Consider the following 12344-nt stretch of genomic DNA (forward strand, 5'->3'; position numbering starts at 1 on the left):
TTTATTAATTTAAAACAGTCTTCCTGGTTTTTAAAGATTTTTTTAAAACAGCAAAAGTAGATTTTTAAAATTATGTATGATGATCGAACCCAAATACCCTGAAAGCATGTTCTCAAACCACAAAATGCAATTATCATGAATCATGTTCTGTATTTAGAAAATTATTTATATTCTAAAGATTTTATAATTTCAGAAAAAATGTCTACAGTGACGGAGGAGGATGTTGAACTACGAGATCTTGTTTCCACCGTCCTAGGTAGTTATATTCGGTGGTAGGTTACTTCCCCAACGCAACTTCTCCAGTCACAACTTCCCCGAGGCAATTTCCTCAACAGCATTTTCCCTAACCTCTTATTTCCCCAACATCAACTTCTCCAATCACTAATTTTCCTATTCACAACTTCCCCGACAACAATTTCGCCATTGAGTAAAATATAAATATTTCCGTTTTTACTTGTTTTGTAATGAATTCATCATGTCTGATATCTCAAATACGCAAATTGAAAATGAAAAATTACCATCTTTTTTCATATTTGAAGTACACAATCCAGTTTGCTTAGCGTCATAATGTTGGCACTAAGCGGTTGGGTAAATTGCTGTTGGCGAAGTTGTGACGGGGGAAAATTTGTTGGGAAATGACCATAACGCAGATTTTTTTTTAAAGATTGTTCGTCAATTTGGAAAATCTATAATTGATTTACAATAGTAACTTAATATTTTTTAACCTTTACATTGAAAACAATGATCTAGAAATTGTCGCTTTATCAATTTTTTAATGGCTCTACCATTGTCACTCAGAAACGTTTAATGAGTGCTTTTTAGAATAGTTACGTATATGATAATAATACAAATTGTAATTGCGGTCAATATAGCGCATATTATAGAAGAGTTTTTATTTCATTTTTATAATTCTTCTTTTTTCTCCTTTTTCAACCTGCTCATCCGCAGGTTCTCAGTTTTCCTTGCTCGTTGCCTAATTTTTTTAAAGATAATTCTGGAGTGCTTGGTAAGCTGAAGGCTCAACTGCGGGCGCATGTGTACAGCGCGCTTGAGTGTGGTGAGGTTAGTTCTAACTCCGGTCTAGTGAACCCTGGTCTCCGACAGTACCTGGATACTACAACTGGGAGACTGGTCGCTAGTCTAGTCAGGGACATTATTATATATCATATCATCTTAGTTTAAAAAGATTGAGACTCCAGGGGTTTATATACTCTTGAGTTGTCAGGTTAACTCTTGAAAGAAGTAATATATTTTTATTCATAATAAAAATGCAGGAATTTTTAATTTCCCTTTTTTTATTTTTACCAAAATTCTCGAAAATCATTCCGCTCCCCAGCTTGGGGTATTTCTTGAAAATGTATACGTACCCCTTTTCTGTTTGTCTGTAAAGTATAGAATACATATAATTGTAAATATGATAAATTTATGTCTTTGCAGAGAATTTCTCGAGTTTTTCAATCTTGACTTCACATTGGCAGTTTTTGATCCAGAGACAAACATCGGGAAGGATTTCAGATATCGGGGACGGAGTAAACTTATTGATGCCCTTGGACTTACAGAGCTGGTGGATCCCAAGTTACCTCTTCTCAATGAAATTATGCGCCTCTCGAAGGTTTCTGTTTTAAAGTCTGAGAGTCCAACTCCAACTGAAATATCTGTTGAAGATGAGAATACGTCCAACCAAACATCTTTAGCTGAAGATCCGTCCAGGGGGGATCCTCCTCACAAACTAAGGAATAGGAAACAAACAGTAAAGACAATTATCCATTCCCACTCACCAGTGCTCAGGATTCGGATAAGGACCCAAGGGGCAAAATATCAACCCTTTATCAAAACTTTAAAAAAACCTTTAATTTTTAAAACAAAATCTGACCTGTCAACAAAAGAGAGATTAACAACATTTTCCTTATCTCTAAATGGTTCATCGAGTTTTAGCAAAAAAAATATAAATTTACTCAATAATTGTTTTTATTGAATTATGTATGTCACTCATATATATTTTTTTACTTGAATTCCTCACTGTTGTTTCTACTGCTATAGTGATTATAAGAAGTGCTCTAGGGTTGAGGACACTTCAGATGAAAGTATTGAAACTTCTATAACTCCAGGAGTAAACATACGGAATCTTGCCAAAGAATCATCCTCTACAATTAATCCCCTGGAGGAGAAACCCAGAACCTTGAAGAAGAATGAACTCCAACCCGGAGATAAATTAAGAAAAGATGAAGAGCCGCCTGGAGATAGTTTGCTGAAACCTGGAGATAGATTGAATACAGATGAAATTAATCCCGGAGATAAATTGAAACGAAAAGAATTATCTCCTCTGAGTGATCTTCCTCCGCTTGGTTCTCTCTCCTCCCAACTAGGTAAAACTAATATCTTTTATAACAAAGTTTTAAAAAATGTATTGTTTGGTTTTTGTCGATTGTCCAGTTTTCCTGAACGTCTTCAAAACTACAATATATTTCTGAAGATTGATTGAATTACCACTTGATATTAGTTTCGCCTAACCTGAATTTATGTGTAAGGAAATAAGATTTAAATCTATGGGTTATTCGAATGGATTATTTTATAAAAATATTTAAATTATATTTAAAAGGGAAAATCATGACGATACGAGATTGTTTTTTCGGTTTTATTTTGCAACAAACTTTAAACTCACACGTTTTAGGTAATCTTCCCCCTTTGTCGGGTTCCCGAACCTTGGGATTATCTCCGCTGAAGAAGATTCAACCTCTCTCTAAACCAGAATCCAAGAAAGAATCTGATCCGTCTCCGCACGCCTCCCTAGATCAAACCCCGGACAAGAACTTATCTCATTCTGGACGGAAAGAATTGCCAAACCTTGGGTTCGGGAAAGATCACGTGATTTCTGAAAAGGAAAATACATTATTTTCTAGAGATAAGGTAAAAGTTATCTTTTAGTACAGGGTTTCTCCCAGGTTTTTGTGACAGGTCAGGTTGAACGAAAATGTGGCAGAAATCCCCCCTCACAAATTACAACAAATAATTGGTTTTGAGTGTGATTTTCATGAAATAAGATTAATGTTACCAACTAAATATTTTCATGAAATAAGATTAATGTTACCAACTAAATATTTTCATGAAATAAGATTAATGTTACCAACTAAATATTTTCGTGAAATAAGATTAATGTTACCAACTAAATATGTCGATTGGCATTTTTGGTTCAAATTCACATTTACTTCCATCACTAGGTAGATAATGTTCTCTAAATGGGCAGATTACTCCCCAAAATGGGAAATATTTGCTCAAAATTTGTTTTCCAAAGTGGCAGGTGAGTTGGGTCAGGTAAACTGACTCAAAGCTCTGGGAGAAACCTTGGACTAGTTTTTGGTTCTTAAAGTTTAGTTTTATCCTTACTTCAAAGCAACATTATAAAACAGGAAAAATCTATTAAAAAGAAGATGAAGAGATATTTTTATTTATCAATATTACACAAAAGCTAGTGTAGGAATGTTCTTCCAATTATTCAACCTGCCCAGTCTTAAGATTTTAACAATTCATAGCTGTTTAATAAACAAAGTTGGAAGGCTTTAAATAATTTCATTAATAATTGTCTCAATTATTGAATTTAACTTTCTTTCAAAATCGCATTTTTATTTATTATTAAAGCCTGGATTCCTTGAATAGTTTATTCAAAAATGACAAAAATTGGAGTTCTATTTTTTCTTGCAGAATAAAGAGGGTACTGGAGACAAGAATTCAGATAAATATTCTGATGATTTCTCCGTGAGTGAGGATATAGAGGAGGACCTGGATTCATTCCTTAACTCCAGTCAATCCAACGCAGAGGAGTTCACTAAGGATTGAAACTCCGAGATTTAAATTAGAATTCAGGGGCGCTTAGTTCAAAATAATGATAAATGACAAATAGTGTTGACAAATTGGTAATAGTCAACAATACACACTTAGAGCATGCAGTTCAATTGTGATATTTTAAGATTATATATTAGTGATACTTCTCAAGCATTTTAAAAATTGGCAAGAAATCAAGATATTTGGATTAAGTCAGAATTAAGTGACAAACTGAAATTATATTTTATGGATTTTTTTTCTCCTAATGATAGATGCCTTAGGCAATAGTTTTTAATCGCTGGATTTTGTAAGAAAATGATTTCTGTCTGATCAAAAATATCAAAAAATATTGAACGTATATTTTCTTTTTTCCTCGTATTACATTTCAGAAATATTTTCCAATGTTTACCGGAGTTTTCATGTTCAGGAAGAAATAGTTATAAACTCAGATGTCAGTCTAAAGGCAGACCACGTAGAGTCTCTTTAAGCATTCCAGTTAATAGCACCTTCGAAATCACCGAAAACAAAAATTATCGTCACAATTGAAAACCCGAGAAGAATTTAGCTCGTACAACCTACTCACAGTTGAAATCTGATAATCCAATTCTACATTTATTTATATTCTATTTTGTTTTCTTCCACCAATGCAACCTAGCAACCTAGGAAAATCATTGAATTAATGTCGCGTTTTAGAGACCGTTTCAAAGACCTGTCTTGATCAGGGGCGAATTCAGGAATTTGTTGGGGGTAGTGGTGGCTTAAAATCACCTCTTGGGGCCTAGAAACCCCCTGGAAACCATAGATTTCACTGATCCAAGCCCCCCCCCCTGGTCTTGGTCTTGATCAAGTAATTATCATGTTTTATGGAACCTCCCGTATGAACCAATTATTAGTTACGTAAATCAAATGCCCATTAAATGTTCACCAAAATGAATGCCTTGTTATTGTTTACATAGAAAACTAAGTACCTTTGTTTAAGTTTAAATTCAGATATTAAACCCATGCAAAACCCATCAAATACACGATCTCTTGTCTTTATCTACTATATAATTTATTGTGATATTTCAGAATTACCATGGAGTCTCAGAACAGCTCAATAGATCTAGACCACAGTTCTGTATTAAGCAGGTGAAAACTACTATCTAGAAGTGTTCCTGACATCTGCAGGACCAAACATCATTTTTGGAATTACAATAATCTTTAAACCACACAACTCAAATTAGAATAAAAATATTTAAAAAATAATTAGTATTAAAAGTGGGGCGATGCTTGTCCAACGCTGATCTTGAACTGAACTTGGTCTGTAGACTTCAAATTTTCTCTTACCTTACTCTCTGGACTTTTGGACCTTAAATTCGTCCCTAAACCTGTACCTTGGAATTTTGTATTTATAAATCCCTTTTATAACTCTCATCCACGTACTTTGGACCTTAAACAATTCTTCTACCCCCCTTTTGGACTATAAACTCTTCCTTAACCCTGGACTGGACTGGACACATGTATTACCTTGGACTTTGGATGAAATACAAAATACACTAGACCGTGATTGTATTTCAGTACTAAGAATGATGATGTTGAAGATATATCTGACGACGAAGCAATTAGGTAGGGTCGAAAAAAACATGTAAAGAAAAACGTCAATAATTCAATTATTTTTTATTTAACCGTGAAACCATATTTATACAAATTTAAGACTACACCATTTATATATTCATATGTATAATCTTTGTGTGTGATTAAATCTTTCATAATCATATTCATAATTCATATCCAAATTCATATAATGACGAAACTATACTAAAAGATCAACTATTAAAAATGATTTCTCACTTTCCAAAAACTAAGCTTCTTACGGTGTCTATATATAGTGGAATTTGTTCACCATCTGTCTCTGGCTGAGGTTTTTGGGAAAATAATTTTTTTAAAAGCATTTTTTTAAATTCTGTGATATTTTAAATATTATTTTTATTAAGTGATGGGTCTAGTGATACAGAGGGACCAGAGGCGAGTGCAGAGATCAGTAATGATAATTACGTCACCAGGTCCATTATACTTCCTCATTTTATTTCATTTGTTTTACCATTAATTATTCATGAAAATATACAATTAACTTATCAGGACTAGGATTTCATCATCTATTTCAATTGTGAACATTTTCTCTTTGTATACATTGCATTGTACTTACTTGGAATACTTGATGTTTAAAAAAAACAAAAAACAAAAAAGTTCGCGGATTTTATAAATTTTTTTTTTGGATTTTCAAAATTTAATGACAATCGAATTTTGTTAGAAGCTAATTTTCGAAAATTTGATCCTCCATAAACTTTCCCTGGGGTCATGTGAGGTCCGCTACAAAATTTGGGCCTGATCGGTTCATCCGTTTGGACTTTTATTGGATTCAAACAAACAGTGCTTAGGATCCGGATTCGGATCCGTTGGATCCGCAAGATTTTGGCATCCTGGATCCGGATCCGCAAAAATATGCGGATCCAAGGGGTAAAATATCAACCAAAAACTGCAAACTGGATCCTAAACCACAAATCTGAACTTTTGAAAAAAGAAAGATTATAAAAATTTCCTCATTTCTGAATGGTTCATCAAGTTTTAGGATAAAAATAAGCAAAAAAAATAAAAAAAAATTTGAAAATTATTTTTTGATAAAAAAATTCAGTAAATCTGAAAGAAATGACCTTGATCCGGATCCGGATTTGGATCCGGATCCGAATCCGCATCAAAATTGAATGGATCCTAAGCATTGTTATTAAGGGTGATTGATTTGTGAATTTTTTTAGAAATCAGCCAGCCGCCCACCCGAGGTCGCTGCGTTTTACTTAAAAAAACTTAAGTGAAAACGCAGCGACCTCCGGTGGGAGGTGTTAGCTCAATTTCAATATTGATCACCCTTATTGGTTAACATATTAAACCTGCATTAGAAAATTCTTTTTATCTTCTGTTAGTAAAATAAGGCATTATTTAATGCATATTGCATATACGTAAAAATTATATAAAAGATGGGTTCTTTTTTTTAAATTTTTTTCTAAATTCATGAACTATTCTTTTAGGTTTTTAGGGTTTTTTTTTTTACTTTTTTTATCTTTCTTTTGGCAATTTATCTTTTTTGTTCTTTTTTTACTTTACATTTGGTTTCTCCTTTTTTAAAGCCATATTCATATAACATTATCCAATCAGAGATTACTTTTCAAATCAGCGGTAGACAACAAACGGAATCTTTAACTTATACTAAAACAGGGGTGTGGGTCATGGGATGAACCCTCAAATATTACATTAAAAGTGCTTGAATTCATTGTTTTTTTTTTCAGTTTACAAACCCCAGCTAAATCCGGTGGGTTGGTGTACGCTGAAGGAGACAGACACGAGGATAGAACCTTGGAACTGTCTGCTGATGATAAATCTGTGAGTAGAGCTAGTCAGCTCCTTACCTCAGATTCAAGTTTAACATTCTCCAGGGACAATACCATCAGGTAAACAGGGTTTACACTCTTCTCAAAACATTTTTAACTACCCCCTCCCCCACCTCTGGCCCCTATCCTTAACATTTTTAACTACCCCCTCCCCCCTGGCCCCTTTCCTTAAAATTTTTAACTCCCCCCTCCCCTGGCCCCTTTCCTTAACATTTTTAACTATCCCCTCTCCCACCCCTGGCCTATTTCCTTAACATTTTATCTGAATGTTAAAATTTTTGCATTAAAAAAAAATCTAATACAAAATATTCTTAATTTTTTAGTTTATGATAACCTAAAAAACTCCATAAGGGGGTGGATTTCCGATATATATATATATTATACACCATTGTGACTAGAAAAATGTACAGTAGATCACATTCACAATAAATTTGGTTCTTTATTTAGGTGAAACCTTAAACTTTATAGATGAATATGTTTGCTGAACCATTTAAACTTTGACGAAATTAACAACATATCTAGATTTATATTTTCAAATTTTGAAAGTAACATCAGAAAAATCTAATTAAAAAAAAATTGTTTATTTACCAAATATACAACATCAAAATTCTTCATTTCTTTAAATTGTCTCAACAGGTTTTCGACACTACTTTTTTATGTGATGTTACCTAAGTAAAGCTGAGATTCTTTTAACTGTAAAGTTTAGATTAAAACCTTTTAAAATATAAATGATAATTTAATAAAACAAAAATAAAACCCAACAATGCTAATTTAAAAATCAATACCCCGCACTTAAAGAAAAATTTTTAATATTATAAATCGTTATCAAAATTTTTTATTAAATCATAGCCATTTAGTCTGTCATTTATCCATTGATTTATCATCCATTGCAATGTAAATTTAAGAACTTTTATAATATGGTTTGCTATTTGGAGAGTTATTTTTTTTTCCAATTAATATTCATAATTTTAATTCTCTGAAAAATATCTAAGGATATACTGTTTATTTTACTAACTAAGCTTCTTGGTAAAATTGAAAAGAAACAATTTGTCTATTTAGAAAATTCTGTTCAGAAATTGTAAAGAGATATGAAAAGGTTAATGAAGGGTAACAGAGAGTTGTTAAATTCTGGAGAAAAGTTTAAATGGAAAGAAATTCGGAACTGGTTGGTTTGAGAGAGATGGAGAAATGGTTGAATAAAAACGAGATGGGAAAAAAAGAATTGTATGAAGAGAGATGAGAAAACGGTTTAATGAAAAAACATGTTGGATGGAGAGAGATGAGAAAATAGTTAGATGGATAGTGATGGTAAAATGATTGCATGAAAAGACATTGGAAAATATTTTGTTGGAGAGAGAAGGGGAAATGGTTAAATGGAGAGAGATGGGGAAATGGTTGGATTAAAGAGATGTGAAAACAGTTGGATGGAGAGTGATTGGAAAATGGTTGGATCGAGAGATGGGAAAATAGGTGGATGGAGAGATATGGGAAAACAATTGAATAGAAAGAGATGGGGAAAAAGTGGGATAAAGGGAAAATGCGAAAATGGTTGGATCGTTGAAGAGAAAATAGTTTTATCGAGGGAGATATTAACATTATTGCATTAGGAGAAATGGGAAAAATTGTTGGTGGGATAATGAGAAATTGGAAAATGGTTGGATTGAGAGAGATGGAAAATGGTTAGATCGAGGGAGATGGGAATATAGTTGGATGGAGAGAGATGGAAAAATTGTTATATTGAGGGATTCAGAAAATGGTTGGATGTAGAGAAGTTGGAAAATAGTTGGATTGGAAGAGATTGGGAAGGGTAGGATGAGAAGGATGGGTAGGATGGGAAGGATGGGTAGGATGGGTAGGATTAAGATGGTTAGATGGTAAGATGGTGAAGATGGTGAAGATGGTGAGATGGTGAGATGGTGAGATGGTAAGATGGTAAAACGGTAAGATGGTAAGATGGTGAGATGGTAAGATGGTAAGATGGTAAGATGGTAAGATGGTAAGATGGTAAGATGGTAAGATGGTAAGATGGTAAGATGGTAAGATGGTAAGATGATTAGATGGAGAAACTGTTAGAATGGTGAAGATGGTGAGATATTTGGTTGGGAAGCGATTGGGAAAGATGGTGGAATGGTTGGATGTGTAGAGATGGGGAAATGAAAGTAATTAAGAAGGAAGATAGGAGCTTAGAGATCAAAGAAGATTGTCATTATTGAAAGAGGGGGAGGGGGGGGGGCTGAGATACATTTGAAAATGAATTATGGGATATTGAAAATGATATGCTTAAATTGCAATCCTAAACCTTTAGCAAAGGAAAGATCTCTGTTATAAAACTTGTTTCTTTGTTAAGGGAAACCACGGTATCTGAACTAAGTCGAGAGCTGGCGGACCACAGTAGAAAACTACAAGATGAGGTTGTGGAAGGGTTCGGAGAAAAGGAAAACTTTATTTGTGAACTTTCATTAAACTCTGTTTAAAAAATCCAATTGTTTTCCCGGATTTTGTAATTTGACAGATTTTCTAAGATTATTTAAAGTATATGCTTTACAAATATGTTTATGGAAGGAGGAGAAACAAATTCTTGAGAACGGGACGGAGGTTAATCAAGTTGAGGAAAAGAAGTTTGAAAGAAGCAATCAGGATGAGGTTGTATCTAAGCGACCCTTCGATGAGATGTTGGAGTCCCAGGTAACAAAAGGGGTGGAGCTAAAACCTTCTGAATAGCACTCTCAAGAGGACTATCTTGGAGTGCTAAACCTAAAGAATGTTTACTCCAATTGGAGGGTTGAATTGGAAAATTTGGTTAGAAAAATGGAGGCGGAGATGGAGGTGGATATGGAGGTGTATGTGGAGAAAGGATAATATTTACTCTTGAAGTGTTTAGATTAGTCCCGGTGAGTTGTCGGATGTCGAGGATAACTTAATTGGAGTTGAAGACGCTCTCCAGCATCTTCATAATTTTTCCGGTGCAGGTTAGTATTACTCCTTTATCTTGGTTAGATATAGCCAGGTTTTTTAGTAGATAAGTGTACTGTGTAGCCAGGTTAATTAGAAGGGATGTGTGTAGAAAAACATAAACCCAAATAACAACATAATCACAGCAATCTTTACATCGAGTAAACTAACTTAATTCTTAATAATAACCGATCTTAATTTTTCCCACACAGTAATGCTCAGTGTCTTGTCATTCGCGGATTTGTCTTGGGAGAACTGAGAATATCAAGAAAATTTTTGTTCTTGGAAGATCGGGTTTTATTTATTCAAAATCCTAACTTTTGATGTACACCAAAACTGAATGTGTTTAGGTTACCCACGGTATGAGGGGATGGTAAATAAGAAAGCAAGAATATCTTCTCCTGATCTACCAGACACAGTTCAAGTTCTAGTCTCTTCAGTTTCAGGTCAGAACTATGAAAATATTTTAATTCTTCGTCTTTTTTTGTAATTTTTATATTGAATGTACTTCACTAAATTGACCACGTAACGCAATATTTGAATTGGGTCATATTGATCAACAAAATTATCTTCCATCTTTAGAAATGTTAAACTCGTTAATACATGTGTCTTAAATTATATTATTTAGTTAAACGCGACTTAATCTGAACTAGATAATTTTTAATCTAATAATCACTATTGATATTTTTTGTCTCACATTAGACCCAATAAAGATTTATGTAATAATAATCTTTAGAAATGTCAAGCCCGTCAAGTACATTTATTTACATTTTCTATCAAAAGAAAAAATATTGATTCACTCCCAGGAGAAAAGAAACTTAAAAATATATATAACTGTGATTTTAATTAAGAAAAATTATTTAGATTTTCGATAAAAATTGAACAGTTCTCATTAGAACTCATGTTTTATTATGTGTTCAGGAGCCAAGATTTACCTGATTGGTACAGCTCACTTCTCCAAGGAAAGTTGTGAGGACGTGAGTAGGATAATCCAGGCAACCCAACCTGATATAGTTATGGTGGAACTCTGTAAACAGGAACCAGAAATATTTTTATTCATCCAACTCTGCCCAACTTGATTCAGAACAATACCCTTTCAAAGCTTTGTATGATCATAAAAGAATGAGATACCAATGTTTTTTAAGTTTGAAAATCGATTATTTCAAGATAGATTTTTTATCTAATTGATTGAATAAAGGTTTTTAGGGTACACTTTTGACTAAGGTATACGTATTACGTATGCCTATTTTTAAAAGAAGGGTCACATCAAATTACAAGCACAGTCCCTTTAATATTTTTATCTCTCAAAGAACAAAGAAATAACTCATTCTTAATTATTTTGTCATCTGATTCTGCAACTGGATTTTATTAAAAATAATTATAGAAAATTCCAGAAAAAATTTGAAAATCATTTTTGAATTTTCTGAATAAAATATTGTATCTTGGTAGAGAACAAATATCCTGCATCTTGATGAGGAAACTATTCTGGAGGAGGCACAAAACCTTAGTTTAGAACGATCTCTAGAGGTTCTCCGGCAGCAGGGTACACTACAGGGGGTCATGTATCTTCTTCTTCTATCCATGTCTGCACATATCACTAAGGAGCTGGGAATGGCTCCAGGAGGGGAATTTCGAACGTGAGTACTTTTAATGATACAAAAATTCATGAATTATAGCATTAGAAATTGGAAAATATATGGTTGCAATTCCTGAATGTGAGTAACGACACGGATTTATTAAGTAATCTATGATTACCATTTAGCTTTTTTTCTTTTAAAAATTTTATGAAATGCAAGCTTTTAGGATAACTTCTTTAAGCGTCTGAATTTTTATTTTACAGATTTATTGAAAATAATTTTGAATATCTAAATTAAGTCTCATATCATCTAGTAAAGTGATTATTTTTTAGTGCATATAAGGAAGCACAGAAAGTTCCAAGGTGTATGGTTCATCTTGGTGATAGACCCATAGGTAGGTTTAACATAGGATTCTTTATACAGGGTTAGGTTAGATATGGGTAGGATTAATATAGGATTCTGTTATAAAAGGGTTAGGTTAGACATAGGTAGGATTAATACAGGATCCCTGATTCAGTAGGGTTAGTTCGGATATAGGTAGGATTGATATATAGGATCCTGATAAAGTAGGGTT

General features: G+C 33.3%; 2 protein-coding genes across 4 annotated transcripts in view; both read left to right on the forward strand.

The window, feature by feature from the left end:
* On the forward strand, positions 1-4889 carry LOC111708780 (FGFR1 oncogene partner). 2 transcript variants are annotated; one of them, XM_023482252.1, is made up of 7 exons: positions 1-256; positions 989-1148; positions 1438-1740; positions 2041-2366; positions 2672-2907; positions 3700-3828; positions 4247-4889. In XM_023482252.1, exons 1-7 carry the CDS (start codon positions 136-138, stop codon positions 4304-4306), a joined length of 1335 nt encoding a protein of 444 aa, XP_023338020.1. In that variant the 5' UTR covers positions 1-135; the 3' UTR covers positions 4307-4889. The 2 variants fall into 2 exon arrangements, with proteins under 2 accessions (XP_023338020.1, XP_023338021.1); XM_023482253.1 differs by having other exon boundaries at positions 1438-1734.
* LOC111708779 (traB domain-containing protein) overlaps positions 4865-12344 on the forward strand; it is a 12951-nt gene continuing 5471 nt past the window's right edge. For both annotated transcript variants that reach the window (XR_002766731.1, XM_023482251.1), the window contains exons 1-11: positions 4865-4947; positions 5377-5424; positions 5793-5861; positions 7140-7301; positions 9589-9676; positions 9804-9926; positions 10123-10210; positions 10544-10639; positions 11115-11230; positions 11643-11830; positions 12103-12164. Coding sequence is in view for 1 of the 2 variants with exons in the window: in XM_023482251.1 (XP_023338019.1) it covers positions 4895-4947; positions 5377-5424; positions 5793-5861; positions 7140-7301; positions 9589-9676; positions 9804-9926; positions 10123-10210; positions 10544-10639; positions 11115-11230; positions 11643-11830; positions 12103-12164 (1093 nt within the window). In the remaining variant the exon portion in view is untranslated. The remainder of the gene's footprint in view (positions 4948-5376; positions 5425-5792; positions 5862-7139; positions 7302-9588; positions 9677-9803; positions 9927-10122; positions 10211-10543; positions 10640-11114; positions 11231-11642; positions 11831-12102; positions 12165-12344) is intronic.

Source organism: Eurytemora carolleeae, unplaced genomic scaffold (genome assembly GCF_000591075.1).
Source record: "Eurytemora carolleeae unplaced genomic scaffold, Eaff_2.0 scaffold908, whole genome shotgun sequence".
NCBI classification, from domain to species: domain Eukaryota; kingdom Metazoa; phylum Arthropoda; class Copepoda; order Calanoida; family Temoridae; genus Eurytemora; species Eurytemora carolleeae.